At 41.5% G+C, this 18,817-nt stretch overlaps 2 protein-coding genes across 3 annotated transcripts; one reads left to right on the forward strand and one right to left on the reverse strand.

Annotated features, from left to right (window-relative positions):
• The first annotated feature begins 1,647 nt into the window (after positions 1–1,647).
• LOC113033449 (DNA damage-inducible transcript 4-like protein) lies at positions 1,648–3,277 on the forward strand. The gene is made up of 2 exons (XM_026187244.1): positions 1,648–1,950; positions 2,494–3,277. Exons 1-2 carry the CDS (start codon positions 1,782–1,784, stop codon positions 2,934–2,936), a joined length of 612 nt encoding a protein of 203 aa, XP_026043029.1. The 5' UTR covers positions 1,648–1,781; the 3' UTR covers positions 2,937–3,277.
• Positions 3,278–3,520: 243 nt separating this feature from the next.
• Positions 3,521–18,674, reverse strand: brd8b (bromodomain containing 8b). 2 transcript variants are annotated; one of them, XM_026187229.1, is made up of 19 exons: positions 18,582–18,674; positions 16,841–16,937; positions 16,138–16,207; positions 15,942–15,991; positions 15,703–15,825; positions 15,534–15,614; positions 15,022–15,086; positions 13,843–14,015; positions 13,366–13,557; positions 12,883–12,976; positions 12,316–12,458; positions 10,592–11,027; positions 10,466–10,503; positions 10,181–10,380; positions 9,802–9,894; positions 9,410–9,478; positions 9,006–9,291; positions 6,864–6,908; positions 3,521–4,854 (listed from the first exon to the last, which is right to left on the reverse strand). In XM_026187229.1, the coding sequence occupies exons 1-19, from the start codon at positions 18,598–18,600 to the stop codon at positions 4,795–4,797; spliced, it is 2,334 nt and encodes a 777-aa protein (XP_026043014.1). In that variant the 5' UTR covers positions 18,601–18,674; the 3' UTR covers positions 3,521–4,794. The 2 variants fall into 2 exon arrangements, with proteins under 2 accessions (XP_026043014.1, XP_026043021.1); XM_026187236.1 differs by lacking the exon at positions 6,864–6,908 and having other exon boundaries at positions 18,582–18,673.
• Between the last annotated feature and the right edge of the window lie 143 nt (positions 18,675–18,817).

Genomic DNA, 18,817 nt, shown 5'->3' on the forward strand with positions numbered 1-18,817 from the left:
TGGCGAGCCTCTGACTTGACGACAGCAGCTAGTCTGAATGTGACTGGCTGCCAGCTGTGACGTTTCACAGCAGGGAGATTTCCCAAGACCATGACTCAGGTGTGAGTCTTTAACCTGTAACCTACTGTTATCTGCTCTCACGTAACCTAAGTAGGTTGGACTTAAAGCAAGGAGCTATTTGGTGTCATGGAAACACTGTCCTTTGATTGGAGGATAAAGCTCCTTTCCCTCGCCAGATGAATGTGAATTTAAATGACTGGTGTGTATTAGACAGTCATTTGTGAGCAATGCATGATTTATGACGCCATCGTGTCTGGACTTGAAAACAACACTGTGGGATTCAGAGGAATCTTGTGTGCAGTTATAAGAGTTAGATGGATTGCTTAAACCTTTGGATCTGCAGCAGGCCACTTTTAGATAAATTCATGAGAACAATCCAAACCCAGAAGCCCAGATGTGTTAAATATGTATCTGACAAAAAAGGTAATTTTACTGCATATGAATAATAAACTACCACAAACCTATTAGCCCAATGGAAGATTTCTGTGTGAAAGCTGATGTGGTATTCAACTTGACACCACAAACACCCACTGTACTGACCTATATTTTCGTCACAGGCTAGTATATTTCCATGGCAGCCTGTATGCCATGTTCATTTATTAGTATTTTTTTTAGTACTAGTAGTTTTTTAAATCAGGTATTTAGAGCCTTCATTTACAGACACATGCTAATACAAATATTCTACTACAAATAAAGGTCCTGGAGCATGACTGAAGAAAAGTGAACTTTGTGTGTTTTCTACATTATATGACTTAGAATTTTTATAGATAATAAATGTTACTTCCCATATGGTTTTCTGGAAAAATAGGGAAATATAAATTATGTGGAAAATCCAAATATTCTCTGTTTTGATCTTGAGTTTTCAAAAATCATGTATCAACTGACTGTAAACCTTATTCAGCTTATTTACTATAATGAATGGTTGCCTGCCCACTATTTTTTTTTTTTTTATTATTATTTGCTACTTGAAAAAATATAAATTTACAAACCTTTCTCCAGGAAATCTAAAATTTTTGTATATTACAGGGTTATAAAAATAAATGTTAGAAAATGTCATAAAATGTTTTAAGAAAATACTCTTAAAATGTGTGAGAATGGAGTTAGAAAATGAACACAAATACATCAAAAATTGAATGTTTTTCATGAGGTAAACTGAAAGGAAAATTTAAAATGGAAAAACAAAGGTAAAAACAGGTAGTAAAAACACAATGTTAATTTAATTCATTTTACTAATTTTGTCCATTATTTGATATATTTTGGTGCTTTTAATGTCATAATTGTTTTAATGTGTCATTTATCTTTTTTTAAAATCTATTTAGTCTTTTATTAATATTATTTTGTAGGCTGAAACTTTCATAAATATATATAGTTAAAAACAACAGACGTGTACAAGGCACAAAATATTACAAGGTAGGACGATACATAAGTAAATATCTCCATTAAAAAAAAAGAATAATAAAACTAAATATTACACATAACTACTGAGCTTTTACACCAACTTTCTGCAATCTCCTCGTGCGTTGCGTGATCCGGAAATTTCTGGTTCAATCCACCAAGCCCCGCCCACACGTGCGATTGCTCAGCTGACGCAACTGACAGCTCGGGTATAAGACCTCCGCGCTCACAGACAGCAGCCGCTCAGCTCAACCAACTCGATACATGGAGAAGACACAGACCAAACGCTCGGAGGAGATACCGGTGCTTCACAAACAGGAATCAGGATGGTCTATAGCTCGGCTCTGGTCTTTGGACACCTCTTGTCGGAGGAAGAAAACGTCGTAGAGATGATAGGAAAGTGCTTTTGTCCGCTAAAGACAACAGGACAAAAGATGAGTTCATCCCGGCGGGGAAGCGTCGAGAGCTACGAAGAAAGCGAGAGCATTTCATCCTGTAAGTTGTTCATAAAGTTAGTGTTTTGTTTTTTTATATACTTTTATCCAGTGTTTTTAAAAAAAGGCGAAGGTTCTTCCTTAAGGGCTCCTAGTCTAAGGACTCCTCTCTCTCTGGCTGGCAGAGCCTTCAAACACAGCTAATGCTATTTAATAAATATCAATGGTCCAAAGTAAACCATGGAACCGGTTGGAAGTAACTAAACCTTCGCGCTAGAACAATGGGGCATTGAACTGGCAGTGCTCGTTCACAGGACACTCGTCTGATGCAAGCCCTTCAGCTTTTGGATCAGCTGATCACTTGCTGAGCTTTTCAGAGCGCTTCCTTGTTCGCTGCTGATGCAAAGCCTTTATTCTGGTGACGTACTATATTAATTGCAGCTTTCACGTGATTTAAAATCTGTCTAAAGTGAATTGATTCAAGGGTCTGACACTCAACGTTGCTAGTGTAGAGAAAAGAGGGACCCTTTGACGTGGATATTAAACTCTAATGAGATGGTGTGACTTGTTTCTCATTCTGACGCTGCTTTGTCTCTTTATTCAGTTGCTGACCTGGACGCCGGTCTGGAGCACGAACAGCGGCTTTTCCAGCAGGTTGTGACTCAGCAGATTGAGCGTCGCCTCACTGAGGCCAAGGCTTCCATCCTCAACTGCCAGGTGCTCCTGCTGCCTCGCCACATGACCACCAGGATTAGTCAGGATGTGGTGCGTGCCTCTGCTGATGAGCCCTGTGGGCTCCGGGGGGCCTCCATCAAGCTCTACATCGATGGCAAAGATGGCCTGAAGTACATCGGGAGCATCTTCCCCGATTCCAGCGTCACACCGACTTTCGAGCTATCTGTGGTCTTCAAGGCAGAAAGTGACGGCTGGCCGTCATTCAAGAACATCTTCGATGGCAACAAAGTTTTGAAGCTGAGACCAGAGTACCGGCTGGTCAAGAGGAAGCTCTACTCCTCTGCCAGTCCTGTTGTTCACGACTTCAACTAGGGGTGAAGATGAGACGCTAAACCATTACCCGTGTGTGGTTTTAACCATCAGCTACATGTAGTCTGCCATGCACTGGAACCTGATTGCCCTCCTGTAGTTTTTAAAGTGAGTTATTTATTTTTCTGTATGAAAGTCTGACAGGAGGCCCACTATTTTTCTTCTTTTTTATATTTATTTTTCGCTTTCCGCTATTCTGTAGTTGGTGACAGTATTTTTGCACCAGTATTTGAATGTAAAGATGTGTACACTGGAAGTGTGTCAGTACAGGATTGGGCAGGCCTCTTTCCTGAAAGATGCCTCTTAATATACAGAATGCAAAATAAACTTTTTGCACAACTTCAGTGCTGTGTTTGCATGTTTCTTTTGAACACTGGGATCACACAGACCCTGTGATACCATCATAATTACAGACCCATTTACAGGTAATAGAAACTGTAAATAATCCCGTTCCTGATTACAATAAGCCTGAGGGCACAAAATGCAGTTACCAGGAAACTGTTCCCACAGAATGAATTCCCCTTGTCAAGTTAATCATTACTCAAATTCAAAGTGAAATGCTGCTTAAATCCCAAACTGATCCCTTACACGTTTAGATCAAATCTTTATTAACAAATTTACACAAATGTATCAGCTACCCAAACACAACTACATGAACCTTTTCCAGTACAAAACTTCACTCCTTGACACGCATTACAAAAATCTTTCCTGTGCTCTATGCACAGCCTACATCCTAAGTAATAAGTGGCAATGATTCAGCAACAATCTGTTAAAGCCCATTAAAAAACAACTGTTTTGTCAAACCACTGGTATTTAAAGCTGCTTCAAGGGCAACTTTGGGCCTTAGTGTATATTTCCTTGTAAAAGAAGGGCTTTGACATTTGAGGTCAACCTAATTAAATATTTTGTAGAGCCGGGTAATGTTTTGAAAGCCTTTTTTTGGTGCTGTTGATACCTCAGGTTAAGAGCTTGTTGCCAAACATCAGTGGCAGCCCTGCTCAGTGCTGAAAGTGTTACACTGAGTTTAACCTGTGGCTGAATTTTATCTATATTTATATAATTACCCTTATTATCAATTGTACTCAGAAGTACGATCAGTAGAAAAGTGAAGGATCTGCAGTTTAATGGGCTGAAACATGCACTGGTAGACAATGGCCAATAGATTGAATCAAATTAATTAAATTACTATTAATAGAAGACACAAACCACAATTTTGCAACCAAAAAGAAGATCAGAAATCTATTTTATGAAATATTTTAAGTAACTCTTATTTTACCATTATGCTTTAGCAGTGATCAAACTAACAGATTTCTTTGCTCGGGGTGGTGTCAGCCCAACATGCAGAACTAGAAGACTCGCTTTGAATTTGTGGAACTATACATCATGGTTGCTCATGTGGCCATCTTCGTTGTTGACGTCTGTTCAGCCCAAAGGGGCTGAGCATAATCGGGTGCCGGACGTATGCACGACTCAAAGTGATCAAATCTGCCAAGTAGAACTCACCTGGCCCGTTCCCATCTGATCCCAAACAAACTGTTGCTGGTGAAAGTATTGTTCTCTATCCACAAAGACCTTGTGTTGCAGCAGGGGCAAATTATGACCCCCGCTACCCGTGCTGGTGAAATTATTCTTGGGAAAATTGGTGCAACATCCCATGGCGCCCCATGAATGGGAGCGAAGAAAACACTGTACAGCTCTCTCAGACACACACACACTTATGGCCCTTAGTATAGGTGTGTGTGTGTGTGCACACAAAAACCAGGCACATGGAGACGGCACAGTCCTCTTCAGAAAACGACCAAAGTGACCAGAAAGCAATCAGCTGCAAGATTCGAAGAGCGGCTCTCAGCCCCCTCTTGCACTACTTCTTCATCTTGAGGTCGGCCTCCATGGCACTCCGCCGCCCCCTAGTGCCTCCATCCTGCAGCAGAGACACAAAGAAACGTGGAGAGAGAGAAAGAGCACGCTTAACGTAAAGGTGTACAGGTCAAAGGTCAGGCAGGCCCTGTGGCAGGCCTCCTTGTGTCATTGAGCTCCGTACAAAAACAGCACAATCCACCCTGGAAGGCATCGTTCCCCAAATGATGAACAGAAAATAATCATGAGCAAAATAAAAAGAAAACAAGGAGAAAAGAAACTGGAACATGCAGAGATGCTAACGCACATTAACGGAAAAACACAGGAAACTGGCATTAACCGAAGGTCGACGGAAGCTTGGGTGATGAAAGTTACCTGTGTGTGTGTGTGTGTGTGTGTGTGTGTGAGTGTGAGAGAGAGAGAGAGAGAGAGAGAGTGTGAGTGCGGGATGGGAAAAATCTTTGGTGCAAACAAAAATGTAAACGTTTATGAGGGTGATACAGACAGTATATGAGAGTGTCTGTTTGTGTGTGTGTGTGTGTGTGTGTGTGTGTGTGTGTGTGTGTGTGTGAGTGAGAGAGAGAGTGTGAGTGAGAGTGTGAGTGGGAGAGAGAGAGAGAAACTGCAAGGTAGAGGAAGAAGTCTTTCATTTCTATATCATCTGTATGGCACATCTATAGAGCACAGGATGGGCGTAGGCTCACGGCCCATCTCTTCTGCATTTAATCACTTCTACACTGCTGAGTAGTTGACACCACTTTAATAGCTCAGTGGTTTAGAGCAATAATCTCTTTGAATCTGCCGTCATAAGTCTTGGAAAACCTGACCGATTAGATTGGATCGCCACTATGAGGAATGGTTATTTCAACATGCTGTATATAAAAGATGGTCATTTTACATTAACCACTTGTTTACAAACAACCACTATGAAGCAATCTGATATTCTTATATCAGCATTTTTTGACACATAAAACCCAAACAATTTCCTCACATTTGCTATGTGTTGTATGTTTTTACTCGTCTAAATCAGCCAGTTGTTGTGTTTGTGGTGCTATGCTAACAGGGTGGTTGAAGCATGCCCTCTGTTGGACAAACTATGTAACATTCACACTCATGGCTGTAGGGCGTTTCTCCAATCTCTTTTTAAATCTTAACTTATCAGCCAATAAAAATACACAAAAAAAGAATAACCATCCTGAGGGCAGTGCGCCAAGTTACAAGCTAAAACTAAAGCTGCTCCCATAAAACTGCATCACAGAAATACCTACTTATAAATACTATGTTAAAAACTGAAGCCAATTTTATGGATAATTAAATTAAAAGACTCTAAAAGGCACCAACACTATAAATGCAGATGACTTGAATTATCCATGCTGAGGCCTAACAGAGACCGAGCTGCTACAGTTGTCTCTGCTGGCGACTGGCTGTCTATCAAAGAGTCCACACCCACTTTTACTTAAACACGGTCTTTCAGACAGGGTAAATATTATATCAGAGACACCAAAAATATTTTTTTCTATTGGGCTGAAAAGTGATATCTGATTATCTGATGTAGAGTTGGTTATTTTAACATGGGAGTCAATGAGGATTGACTCACTTTTAAAGCCAGTCTCAAGTGGCTCTTAAAAGAACTGAAGGTTGTGTCTCTTTCCCCATTTATTTGTGAGAGCCACAGGATGTTGCTTGGTTATTTTACATTTAACATTTGATTTTATATTTGTTTTTTATTTTATTGAGTATTTCCCACCAGTCTGAAGTGCGAGTGAGTTCAACTAAAATTGGCCAGTTTAGGTTTGTAATATAGTTTGCAAGCTGACTTTTGCTCCTATCAATCTATATAGTTTTTATTTTCTGACTGGTCGTATTAGTCCACCTTTAATGACCTTCATGGCGTCTTGAATCCTTACTGTCCTCCAAAGCCGCTTCAGTAGAAATAAAGAGAAAGATCAGAGGTACAGACAGGTGTGTGCAGTGTGTAACACTGTGTATGTGTGTACATGTTAGCTTTGAGACAAGCGTGTACGGAGCTTGGCCTGACTCTGGTGAAACTTGAGCGAGAACCTGAATACTTACAAAAAGAGAGAGAAGGAAAGCAGGAGAGGCCATTGGGACACTGTCCTGTAGGAGGACAAACATCGGAGTGAGAAAGAGAGAGAAAGCACACACAGGCGTGAGAAAGCAAGTTTCATACAAGTCTGCGTCAAACACAGAGACACGCTCAGGAGATGGGGGTCCTGTTGACTTCAGAGCTGCACATACACAAACGCACATTTCTACACAACATCAAGACACACACACACAGTCTCTGAATGCAGTCTGGAAATATTAAGACTCATGGAGATGAAGAGCGTACACAAGCAGGCACAAACAGAAGCAACGCAGAGGTGTGAGGACCTCTCACAAGCACCGCACCACAGTTTGCACAACTTGTTAAAGTTCTAAAACGGAGAAGTTGGACTTTGCTGTGTAGCAGTTAAACAAAACACTAAAAGTTTACTACATCTGTAGAAATATTTGTTAAATATATTCTGCAAAATGTATCTTTAAGTGTGGACTTTCCAAGAAAACATGACATCTTCCCAAAATGTGTTGTCTGAATGTTTCAAATTTCCACCATATCCTATTAGACACACACTCAAGCGTTCAAACAGGAGAAAGCAGGGTGCAGATAAAAGATGGATGTAGCCACTGTGACAACTGTGAATGCAAAGCCCAGTTGTAAAGCCTCAAGCGGAGCTTTTACGGCGTCATTTTATTATTTTGAAACCAAACATGACGAGCGAGGATTGGATCTGACTGACACATTCAGGGACGCTGCGTGCCACGCTACAGCTTTATCCTGTTTTTCACTCTTCATAAAATGAACCTCATGTTTTATTAAGACAGTCATCAGAAAAGTGTTTACTGAGGTAATAGATCAAAGGAGCTGAAGTGTCATTTTTCCACAGACAACCTTTTGTCACCCCCTGCTGGCGATAAGAAGAAATTAATGTTTAAGGCACTTCCACAATGACTCCATGTTTGAGAACAAGAGTGGAAGAAAAAGGTTAGCTAGGATGAAGTTACATCCATTTTTTATATGCAATGTATGGGAGAAAATAACACACACACACACACACACACACACACACACACACACACACACACACACACAGTAGGAGATGCAGAGAGAGAAACAGGAAACAGAGCAGAGGGTCAGAGATAGACTAGAGAGACAGCACCGGTGCAGCCAGCATGCAGGATGTGAAGCAGCTGGGAAGTCAAGATTAAGAAAGTGCACTTACAGCAATTAGAAGTGACAGTGCTGTGTAACAAAGTGAGCATGCCTAACTTGTATGATGCACATCAGTGCCGACCCTTTAATACATTGGCACTCTTAACTCCTTGTGTCCTAATCACACCACTGGTTTCTGGTACTTCACACCACACTGACACAGTACAGTAGCATCACTCTGGGATCGTAATGTGGAGACAGGGTGAGGTGTATCGAGGTCAATTCTTCAATAAGTTCTTTTAGAAAACTAGTCCATTTGTCATATTCTATGTGACATAAATCAGAACTACACTGACTGCATGGTCACTTAAATGTGTGCTGAACCCACAGCTTCCTCAGGTTTCATATGCTGACAGTAAATAAAACAGCATGTCTGTCTGTGACATTTCACAGAGCATAACTGACACGTCAAAAACATTTAATGAATCCACTATTTATGTTTCTTCCACATAAGCGTGTATTTTCATCCAGTTTTGAAATGACTGCCAACCGCAGCATGATGGCACACTGAAATTATGGTCCTGATATACCAAACACATTTATCTACACCAATATAAAATGCCCTTAATAAAAAAAAAACTTTATGACTCCATAAACTGGAAGTGCTATCTGTGGTTTACAAGAAACAGCCAGTTCTGGGACTGTGCACTTCCTGTAAATAATTAAAATGCATTAAACTTAGATTAGATTTCTCCACCTTCTCTTGGAGGCGGGCAGAGGGACTGTTCGCAGTAGCTTTGCAGGCATCATAAAACTCTAAATACCTGGAAGAACATTTATTGCACCGATCTAACAGGAGTCACAGCACTCAGTGTTGGAGAGAGGCAAGAGTTTACAGTGTAGTTACAAAACATCAGCACTGGCATGTGTGGAAACTTTCTTTTGCTTTTAATAAAGAACTCTGCTTCATCACAATCAGACTTGTCTGCTGCTCAACCCACCTTCTCGGCTGGCTCTCCTGGTTTACGATTTCCCTCCCTGCCTCGGAGGCTCTTGGCAGAGATGGCGCTCTCTGAGGTCTGCATGATGAGCTGGGTGGCCAGGAACTGCTGGACGTGCTCCAGGACGTCACGCTGCATCTCCAGCGCCATGTGGTACACGTCGTGGTCCGACGAGTTGTACATGACGGCATTCTGAAACATCAGCATGATGTCGCGCTGGAACTCAGCGGTGGTACGGATAACACCGGACTCGATGTTCTTCTTTATGGCGGACAGGTCCATGGGTCTGCAGCAAGAAAGCAGCAGCAGTTAGTTTGTTTTGGTACTTTAGTTGAACAGTTAGGCTGCAACGATTTTTAGCTGAGCTTGTTTCAAAAATGAAGGGTGTGTGTGTGCGGTCTGACCTGTGTACAATGCTGTGGTAACCTGGAGCGATGTCATCTGACACAGGCTGTAGGAAGACGCTGGCGTACCTGAGAAACACAATATTAGCAAAAGTAAAACACCTGTTTCCTCTCAACAACGTGACCCGGGTTAATCTGTAGGATTCAAGCGAGTCTCTAACTTCTTTAACTGACTGGAAAAAGTCAAATGGTTTCATGCAAACGCGCTGCAGCATGTCCAACAATGTAGTTACTCATTCAGTCACACCAGCTCGATACAAAAAGCTGGAAATTGATGAAACTCACAATAATAAGACAAAAATAAATAAATCAAATGAAATTGATTTGAACTTACTGACCAAAAAAAACAAGACTTGAACAATTTATTGTTGAGCTCTGGTACAAAGCTCTACCTGTGATTGGCTGCAGCTCTCCACACCAGCATAATGGCTTTCTTCCAGATCTTCTGCGCCTGGACCGCCTCCTGGTCTTCGCCACATGTAGAGCTGACGCAGGAAAGAAGAGAGAAGCAGTCGGAGCAGAGTGGGAGAGAAAAGCAAAAAAAACAAAAGCATATACTGTTAGACTGTTAGCCCAATGAAAATGACAAAAGTCAGCTAAGTTTGATCCATTTTCAAAGAAAGATTTCCCCTAATATTTTTGTTAAGAAGAATAGCAGGGGTTATTTCAGGAGAAACAGACTCCTGGTTTTACTATTACTGGTAAAACCAGGGACAGGGTGAATATTTTTGCCTACGCCCTTTCTGGAAGAATAAGCACCTGGACACTTACAGCTGGGAAGAAGAGGCCGGGCTGCTGGCCAGTGAATCAGCAGTGTAGCGCTGGGAGGGCGGGCCGTATCCATCCTCACTCTCACTTGCTGCCCGATCCACCTCAGATAAATATGGACCCTCCCCCTCTCCACACTCGTCCTTCAGCTCCATCGCTTCTTCGGGGTCGCCCTCGCTCCCTGCCTCCTCCTCCTTCACCTCCTGGATTCAAGCACACAGAGTAAAATAACGGTTATTCTTGTTATCATATGCCGTCCACACATGTACGTAGCCTTAAATGTGTTACCTTGGACTCTTTCCCGGACACAGAGCTGTCCTCAGAGTCTGTGGGACAGAAACGAGGAGACAATGAGAAAACAGAAATGTGTGAGCATTTCCACTGTGGGTATAGATCGGTGTGTAATCCACGCACCTAAGCAAGGTGGGTTGGGCTCAGGCTGACTCCACTCCTCTCCTTCACTCTTCACTGTAGCTTCAGTGACTTCTTTGACCACGGGCCCCTCCTCTGCGACTTCACTTGCTGCTACACCATCATCAGAGGTGACAGAAGAAGTGACATCACTTCCCGTCACCTCAGGTCCTTCATAGTTTCCCTTAAGCGGTTCTTCCCTGTTAGTATCTGGCTGGTTTTGTGTCTCCTGGCTGGCAGGTGTCGGGGCTAATGTTGCGACCATATCCTGAGGTGTCTGTGGGGGGGCTGACTCTTGGATGGTGGGTGTGGGCTCTGAAGCTTTCAGCTCTTGGGTCTCCCAGGGGCCAGGTAGGGTGTGACCTTCTGACACGGCCTCTTCGCACAGAGAGAGAGCTGCTTCCACCGCAGCTGCATCCAAAGCCACAGGGTCATCGTCCTGGGATGATGATCAAAAAGATAAACCATTATGTTGTTTCAGTGTTTCCCCACACATGAACTTTACATGGGGAGCCAGGTTAGTGAAAGAGCGGGTATTAGACCTGCTGACTGTCAGAGCAGCAATGAAGTGTCTCCAATTAAAAAACAACAAACAAACAAAAAAAACAAGAGGAGTTCTTAAGCTAAACCCCAACCTACCGAAACCACCAGCGATAACTGTGGCCTCTTCCTCCTGACCTGTCAGACACATGTGACCTTACTGGGATCACTAGGCTCCTTCCAGTATGGCTCTCATACTGGTAGGAGTTCATTGACCACACTATGGTTGTGATCGTTACATCATGGGCCACATCCAGCCTACTTTGATCTTGAGACAGCTGTGAAACTCACCTTTCTGAGATGTCTTAATATTTGAAAAGGAAGTGCAATTTCAACAGCATGTCTTAAAGAAACGCTGATGTAGCAAATGAGAAAAATGTATTAACGCGACTCTTTGGGTTTAAATTGTAAGAAAAAAATGTGTAAAATTCCAGAAAGTTCTGGCAAAGTTTTTGTTAAGTCACAGAAAATATGTTTTAACTGTGGAACCACTAAAAACCACAGAAACCTCTACAGTGAAAACACAGGAACTTTTCTCTTATTTAATTGCTAAGCTATTACTTAAGTACTTTGGTGCAGTGTGAAAGGCCTCTTTAATTTACGCCCTCCTTCACATTTTCCAAAGCTGTCCAGTGGGCCGGACTGGAGTCTTTGCCTGGCCGCAGACTTTATGTTTGGCACCGGCTCTAGGGGTTGGGTGGGCCAAGTGAATTTTGAGATTTTACATTTTTTCCCCCCATCCAAAGGAATAAAGAAACCAATATACTACTGGAAAAAATCCCCTTTTTCTTATTGTGAAAATTCAGTTGCTGTTAACGAGCGATTGTCAGTACTTCCTGTCTAGTGCTCTCCTGTAGGCAGTCTGTTCAGGTTGCTGCTGTGACAATCCTCAGTGTAGTTGTGCCATCTACAGGCAGTCCTTGTTCTGCTCTAGAGATTCTTCAGGGCCACTCTTAGCTAAATGTTTAGTCCAAGTCTGACAATGGGAACATAAAATATGGAAAATTTCATTCTTTGTTTTCCAATTAACACTAAATATTTTCTAAATCATATTTTCTTTGTATTAGTTTGTTTTTAGTGTCTTTGCCTTAATCAACGACTAAAATACTTGATATTAAACCTACAAAATAAACTCTGCTCCTGGTCATATTAATCTCAAACGAATGCAGCCCCTACACAGTACGTACCTTCTCTTCAATGATGGCAATGATGTCTCCCACTGTCTCCAGGTCCAGTTCATCACCAATGTAAGACACAGCCACGAGGTCTTCTTCTACTAATCCCGTGTCCTCACCGAGCTCTGCCTTCACTGCGGCCTCCGCTTCCCCCTCTGTAAACCCGTGCAGGTGACGAAATAAGAACACAAGCATGCAACAAGAATCTTACTGCAAAGTTAAGACCCGTATCTCCCTCTTTGAACCAGGAAACAATGACTAAAATGCAACAACGCGGACGTGTGACTTTATTTAGAAACAGACTGTAGAAAAACAGGAAAAAAAGGAGGAGGAGAGACAAGCAAAAACGTTCCCCCAGACACCCCCAAGACATTTAGTGTTACTTTGAACATGCTCTGTCTATCTTAATTACAAGTAACCAGGAGTCACGATGCCCAGTTAGGTTTTGTTTAACCTGCTTTTTAAAATCAGGACATTTTTAGGAGCCCCATGAATGCAATCATTTCCCAGGACAGCAACCAGGCAAGCTGTAAAGAAAGTAGCTCCTGTGTAAAGTGAAACTTAGTTAGGTGTGTTTACCTGTGATGATGTCATGGCCAGGTGGTAAGGCAGTGGCTGCCGTAGCAGTCTGTACGCCATTAGTTAGGCTTCCAGTGGAGTCGCCCTCTGCAACCTGACATCAGAAAAAACACAACAACAAAAACACCAAAGTGAGGTTTAATAAAAAATATCAGAGCATAAAAGAAGATTTAAAAGAATACTGATGTTAGAATATCACAATAAGGCTTTATTGCCCACTGAGTGGATCAAGTCCTACTTTCATTCTTTGAATGTTAGTATTAGAATAGGTATCAAAACTCAGTGGCTTAGCCAGGAATTTAAAAATACTCCAAATCGATTTGCACTTTACAGATGCATTTAAATGATTTGTTTTCACACATTGCTGGTTTTCAGGTATTTTACAGAACTGAGTCTAAAGCCTTTGAGCAAGACTCGCACAAAGGCTTTCATTGTAATCACATCGTTTCTGGATGTTATGAGCCATGCTAAGTTGCCTCTCACCAGGCGAGGGCTGGCTGAGATGAGGTTGCCTTTTTTCAGCAGTTCTGACAGTAGAGGTGAGGGTGGCGGTGTGGCCTTCTGGGCTAGGAGCCTTTTCTGTGGCGAGTCATCGACTAGAACAGCGAGTCCACCATCTTTGGGCCCAGGTCCTGGAGGGTCTGCTGCTGGCAGAAACACTCCTACCCCCTGAGCCTGACAGACAGCAGAGAAGTCATTGAGACGGAGCGAGATGATCTTATTCCTCTGACTTGTAATGAGGCAAAAACTATAACCCCTGGGGCCGAATATACTCATGTTTAATGTTACTGTAGACGTCTCCATATTCACTGCAGTGAAAAATGGTTTATGTTGCTGTGAGCTTGGCTGAAATTTATCTCTTAACAGAAAACTGGGACTCTTATAAACTCATTTCCCTTCACCATCATTCTTCTATCCTGTGAGCTAAACAAGTACATATGGCAAACTAAGTGTTCTTACAACTGAGTGGGTGGTGGTTGTTGTATCTTCAGAGACACCGGCTCCTGTATCCATGGATGGAGTGGGCACTGAAGAGTCAGTCTGAGAATCCAGGTTTGGCGGGCTGGCACCCAGGGGAGACCGTAAAGTCACACTGGGCAGACGCTTGGGTGTGTTTTTCACTGCCTGGCGAGCTGCGATACAGACAGAAGACCAGAGTGGAGGTGAGCATGACAATTTTCAAACTCTCCTTAAAAACAAATCTGAAAAAAAGCAGCAGAGAAATCCTGAACATCATGTGAGAGGATCATCACTCCAACCCAAGCACTTGAGTGAAAGATGCTCTTGTCTTAGGAGAAGCTGAGAAACATTTCAAGAAGGACGAGAAGTTGCAATCTTCTGAGATATAGATGCATATACTCCTGCTTTATTACATCCTCTCAGTTGATTCTGATCTCACATCTATGTTACCCCTAAGGTTTTTATTAAGCTTCCCTCCCCTTCCTAAAAATATCAAACTATAAATTACAGCAAAGAATTTTTCTACTTCATCTTCATGATTCTCGGTTTGCAGATGGTCTAAACTCTATTTTCAAAACGTTTCCTCTATCCAACAACCTCAAATAGCCATAAAATGTAGAGTGCAATAGTCCAGGAGAAATAAAATGCCTGGCTACAGAGGACCTCTCATCATTTTTTAGAGTGCTATTGTTTTCAGACATCCTAATTCCCTTCTAGTATTGTCCACATAGCCAAAACCACAAGGGCTTTGCAACAGGTCGGCTACATGTGTGGGCCGAGGTTCGACGTGTGATTTGAATCTTCCTGGTTGTACGTGGATGTGAGAGATGGTCGTCTTTAATCTTAGCTTAGAGTTCGTGCCAACAAGGGAAATCTTTATGCTAAAAAAACCTGTAGGTACAAAATGAAGTTCTACCTTCACAAATCTGTCCCTTAGTTTACCAAGATCACAGGTTTCAGCTTCATATGGGAACTTTGTTTTTATATCAAATGACTCACTCGAATTTTAATAGTATGACATATATACTTAACTTCAAACTCTGACAGATCTTACCATAACATACAGACAATGACAATGGCAACACCCACCACAGAGCAACAAGTTTGCAACTAATTCTTCGCCTTTTCCTAAGAAATACATGCACCAGCCTTCGTAGAGTGAAAGTGAACCTAAACTACCTTGGTACGCCATTTCTGTGGCTTTCCTCTTCTGCTCTGCTTCCTCCTCGTCCTGCTTCTTCTTTCTAGGTAAGACAAATTTAAAAAAACAAACAAAAAAAATGAGCATTTTATGACAATATAACAGTTTGTATACAAAACTAAATGAGAGAACGCCCTCATTTATCTAAATAACCCACTCATCTACAGAGATACAGACATATACTTTTTTAATCCCACATTGGGGAAATGTACTTGTTACAGCAGCACAGACAGAAGAAAAATGTGAATAAGAGATATATTAGAAAACACACACACACACACACACACACACATATATATATATATATATATATATAAATAAAAGAACAGTGTACAAAACATGTATAGTTGTTGGTTACTGGCAAACAGAGCAAAGTTTTACTGGCAGCGTTCTGCAAGATCTTTAACACACTGGAGTTGGTTGTGTGAAACAGCTATCATGGTAATCCACCCATTAGGTGGAAGCACTATCCCACAGATAAGATGCTTACAGTGTGATCTCTCCCCAAAGCTCTTTCAGCTGGGAGTCCATGTGACCCATCTGTATCAGATCCACCTCCTTCTTCAACTTCCTGTTGTGATTAAAACAAACAAAGCAAAAAGGGGTTAAAGTTCAGATATCAAAGTTGTCAAATGTTTTCCCTTTAAGAGTTTATGTACCTGTACTGCTCTTGTGTATCTCGTATAAGTTTTTTTAACTCCTCTATTCTCTCAGTGGTCAGCCTACGAACGATGACATCTTCGATGGTCTCGACCACCTCGCCCTTCTCACCGCGCTTACGCCTGGAACAGGAAAACACACATTTTGAGTCAACTCTCAAATTATTTTTAAAATGCATAATAATATTGTTTACTTTTTATATCTGCACACAGATATGTGTACACACTGTAATACTGACTTAGGGGCTTCAGTAGCTTCCAGCAGTTCTGAATATTGTGAGGCACAGTGCTGAGAAACAGAGAACAAATTATTCTTATAGGTGAGCAGAGGAGATCAGTCCAACTGCAGTTACACTCAAAAGACAATTTTCCTGAAGACTTATGGAAGTGAAGTGTGAGATAAATTCACAAAAGGAATATTTGTTATGCTCTCACCTTTTGTGAGAACCAGTCTGGTGGACGCCCGGGCTCTGCGAAAGGCTTGATGGCTCTACTTACACTTACCCTGGAACACAGAGAGTCTCCTCAGACTAAACTCAAGCATTAAGCAGATAATCTAACAATAACAAGCATTTTAAAAATAAAATAAAATAATATTATTTTGTCTTACGAACTGCCTTGCACTCACCTACTGCCAGTGTTTGAAACAGATTATGAGCACAGAACAATAACCACCATAAGGATCATTGTTAAGACACTCAATCTGATATATTCTAGTTCGATGGTTCATTTAGACAAAAACTGGTAATCTTAGGGAAAGCACAAACTGTTTGCAAACACTGATATCTTAAAAGAAATGGTACAAAACCCTCTGAAGATAATTTTCATATTATATGGCTCATTTTTAGGAGAACTGCAGAAAAATAGTGGTATATAATGATAGTAAATACAATTACAGTTATATTTATCAAACAAGATCCTTAAATCATTTTACATATCTTCTCCTTACAGCATTTCTCCAACACATTTAAAATATGAATATGAGGTCCCATGGGCAAACTAAATCTCTCTCTCACACACACACACACACACACACACACACACACACACACACACACACACACACACACACACACACACACACACACACACACACACACACACACACACAAAAGTAGCTGAGCATATTTCTTTTTACCAGTTTTGGTCTCCGCTCCTCATAACAGAGGAGGCCAGGCACAATTTCTCCCTGACTGACCAGGGCTCCGTCGGCCCCACATTCAGTATCTTGTGTTCTGTTGGGGGGAAAGAAGAATTTATTACACGATTGACTGTTTTTCCTGCTACTAGCTAACAAGCCACAGGGTGCCACAAGCCAGTACACAGTGTACTGGCTTGCCCCAAACCCAAATGAATAATGGAGAGGGGTGCATCAGGAAGAGGATCTGACTTAAAATCATCACCAATCCAATCATGTGGCTCATTAGTAAGATCTGCATACTGGACTGGTCAGGAGCCCACAAACTGCAACCAGTGCTGCTGGCAAGCAGAGTACCAGTGGAAACTATGCCACTGATGAGTGAAGACAGATTAGAAGAAGGCCAAGGTTAGTGTGGCTAGAGTCAGTAACAGAGAAATTTTGGAGCGTGGAGGACAGAGCAGGGACTGGGAAAGGGAGATAGCTGACTGATTGGATATGACCAGAGGAAAGATAATAGATATACTGAACAAAGGACGCTGAAGATGGAGCTACAAGACAGAAAGAAAAGGGGAAGAACAGAGGGAAGATTCGTGGATGCAGTGGAGGAGGACTATGCAGAGGGTGGTGCGACAGAAGAGGATGTTAGGGGTTGGGTGAGATAGAGGCAGATGGTCCAGATGATCCACTGTGGTGACCCCTAAAAGGCACAGCTGAAAGAAGCTAATTGAAAACCTGTATTTTAGGGCAAAAGCAATGGCTCAAAAAGAGCCACATAAAATATGAGACATTCCGAAACAACTCAGTTAACTTCATTCTGCCACACAAGCTTCCATCCAAATTGCAAAAGCATCTGAGGGTAATCTCAGTAACTGAACATAAAATATATGGGGCTTGTGGTTACGTGTAGTAGTAGTTCTGCCACATTAGATTGTAACGTTATGGCTTTGTTATTACTAGCAATATTATCTGACTGCGTTTTGACAATTTTAATTGAGTAAAATCCCAATTAACATTATTTTTAATTGAGTGCTATTTTACGGAACTTTCTATCCCTGCTTACTTGGTCAAATACACACAAAAACATGTTAAAAAAAAACTAGTATTTTTTCTAAGAAGAACACTATCATCAGTCAGATGACGAATCAGTCTCTGCGGACTGTCTCAGTTTTTTTAATGGTTTGTTATTGTTTTTTCGCTAAGTACCACACATACGACGGTCCTGTTCTCGTACGGTCAATAAAAACCGTTCAGATCGTAATATGTTGAAAACGTTATTTTAAGTTTAAAAATATAAAAAAACCAAGGGCAACGGCGTCAAATGAATGATTTAAACGTCTTTCGTTATTTAGCCAAGGTAGCTAGCTAATGCTACACTATTGATATTAGCTTGGGTATGCTAATATGATTACAGCAAAGCATTCCTCACGTTTACTGGGGCGTGAATATAAGTTAAAACACACAACCCTATCAAGAGACGTATCACATACATTTCTAGAAAAAAACAACAACATACGCATTGCTAATATTTAATTTATAGCGTTAGCTTAGCATAGTCGATTAAGGGGGACACATTCGTGAGACACACACACACAGGTAAACACGGTGCAACGTTTTAGCAAGGTAAGGGGCTACAGGTTCTGGCTAAAATAATCTAGCTGCAAGGCTTGGAGTTTGTTTGCTATTACTACTGTCTATAAATGACGAGGAAAAACAGAAAGACTTGAAATATATTACTCACTGCCGATACCGCTCGCCATTGCTTTTGTGACGAGGCCTTGATCACAACTTCCGCCGGACAGGTTTCAACGGAACACACAGTAAAGTCAACCCAAGCGAGCGGAACAAATGGAAATTTGATTAAATAAATAAATAAATAAATAAACGAAGCTTTAAAAACAGTGAGGGATACTAGGAGCTGTTTCATTACACTTAAGCAGAGTTGGAAATACTTCGTTACTGTAACGAAATACAAAT

Source organism: Astatotilapia calliptera, chromosome 2 (assembly GCF_900246225.1).
Source record: "Astatotilapia calliptera chromosome 2, fAstCal1.2, whole genome shotgun sequence".
Taxonomy (NCBI): Eukaryota; Metazoa; Chordata; class Actinopteri; order Cichliformes; family Cichlidae; genus Astatotilapia; species Astatotilapia calliptera.

What these genes read in the sequence shown, in the direction of transcription:
- LOC113033449 (XM_026187244.1), top strand. Translation starts at nt 1,782, where the DNA reads ATGGTCTATAGCTCGGCTCTGGTCTTTGGACACCTCTTGTCGGAGGAA. An exon ending in AAGCGAGAGCATTTCATCCT is followed by an intron (nt 1,951 to 2,493) that starts GTAAGTTGTTCA and finishes CTCTTTATTCAG; the next exon opens with TTGCTGACCTGGACGCCGGT.
- brd8b (XM_026187229.1), bottom strand. An exon ending in TTGCCATCATTGAAGAGAAG is followed by an intron (nt 11,028 to 12,315) that starts GTACGTACTGTG and finishes TCATCATCCCAG; the next exon opens with GACGATGACCCTGTGGCTTT. An exon ending in GCCCAACCCACCTTGCTTAG is followed by an intron (nt 10,504 to 10,591) that starts GTGCGTGGATTA and finishes TCTGTCCCACAG; the next exon opens with ACTCTGAGGACAGCTCTGTG.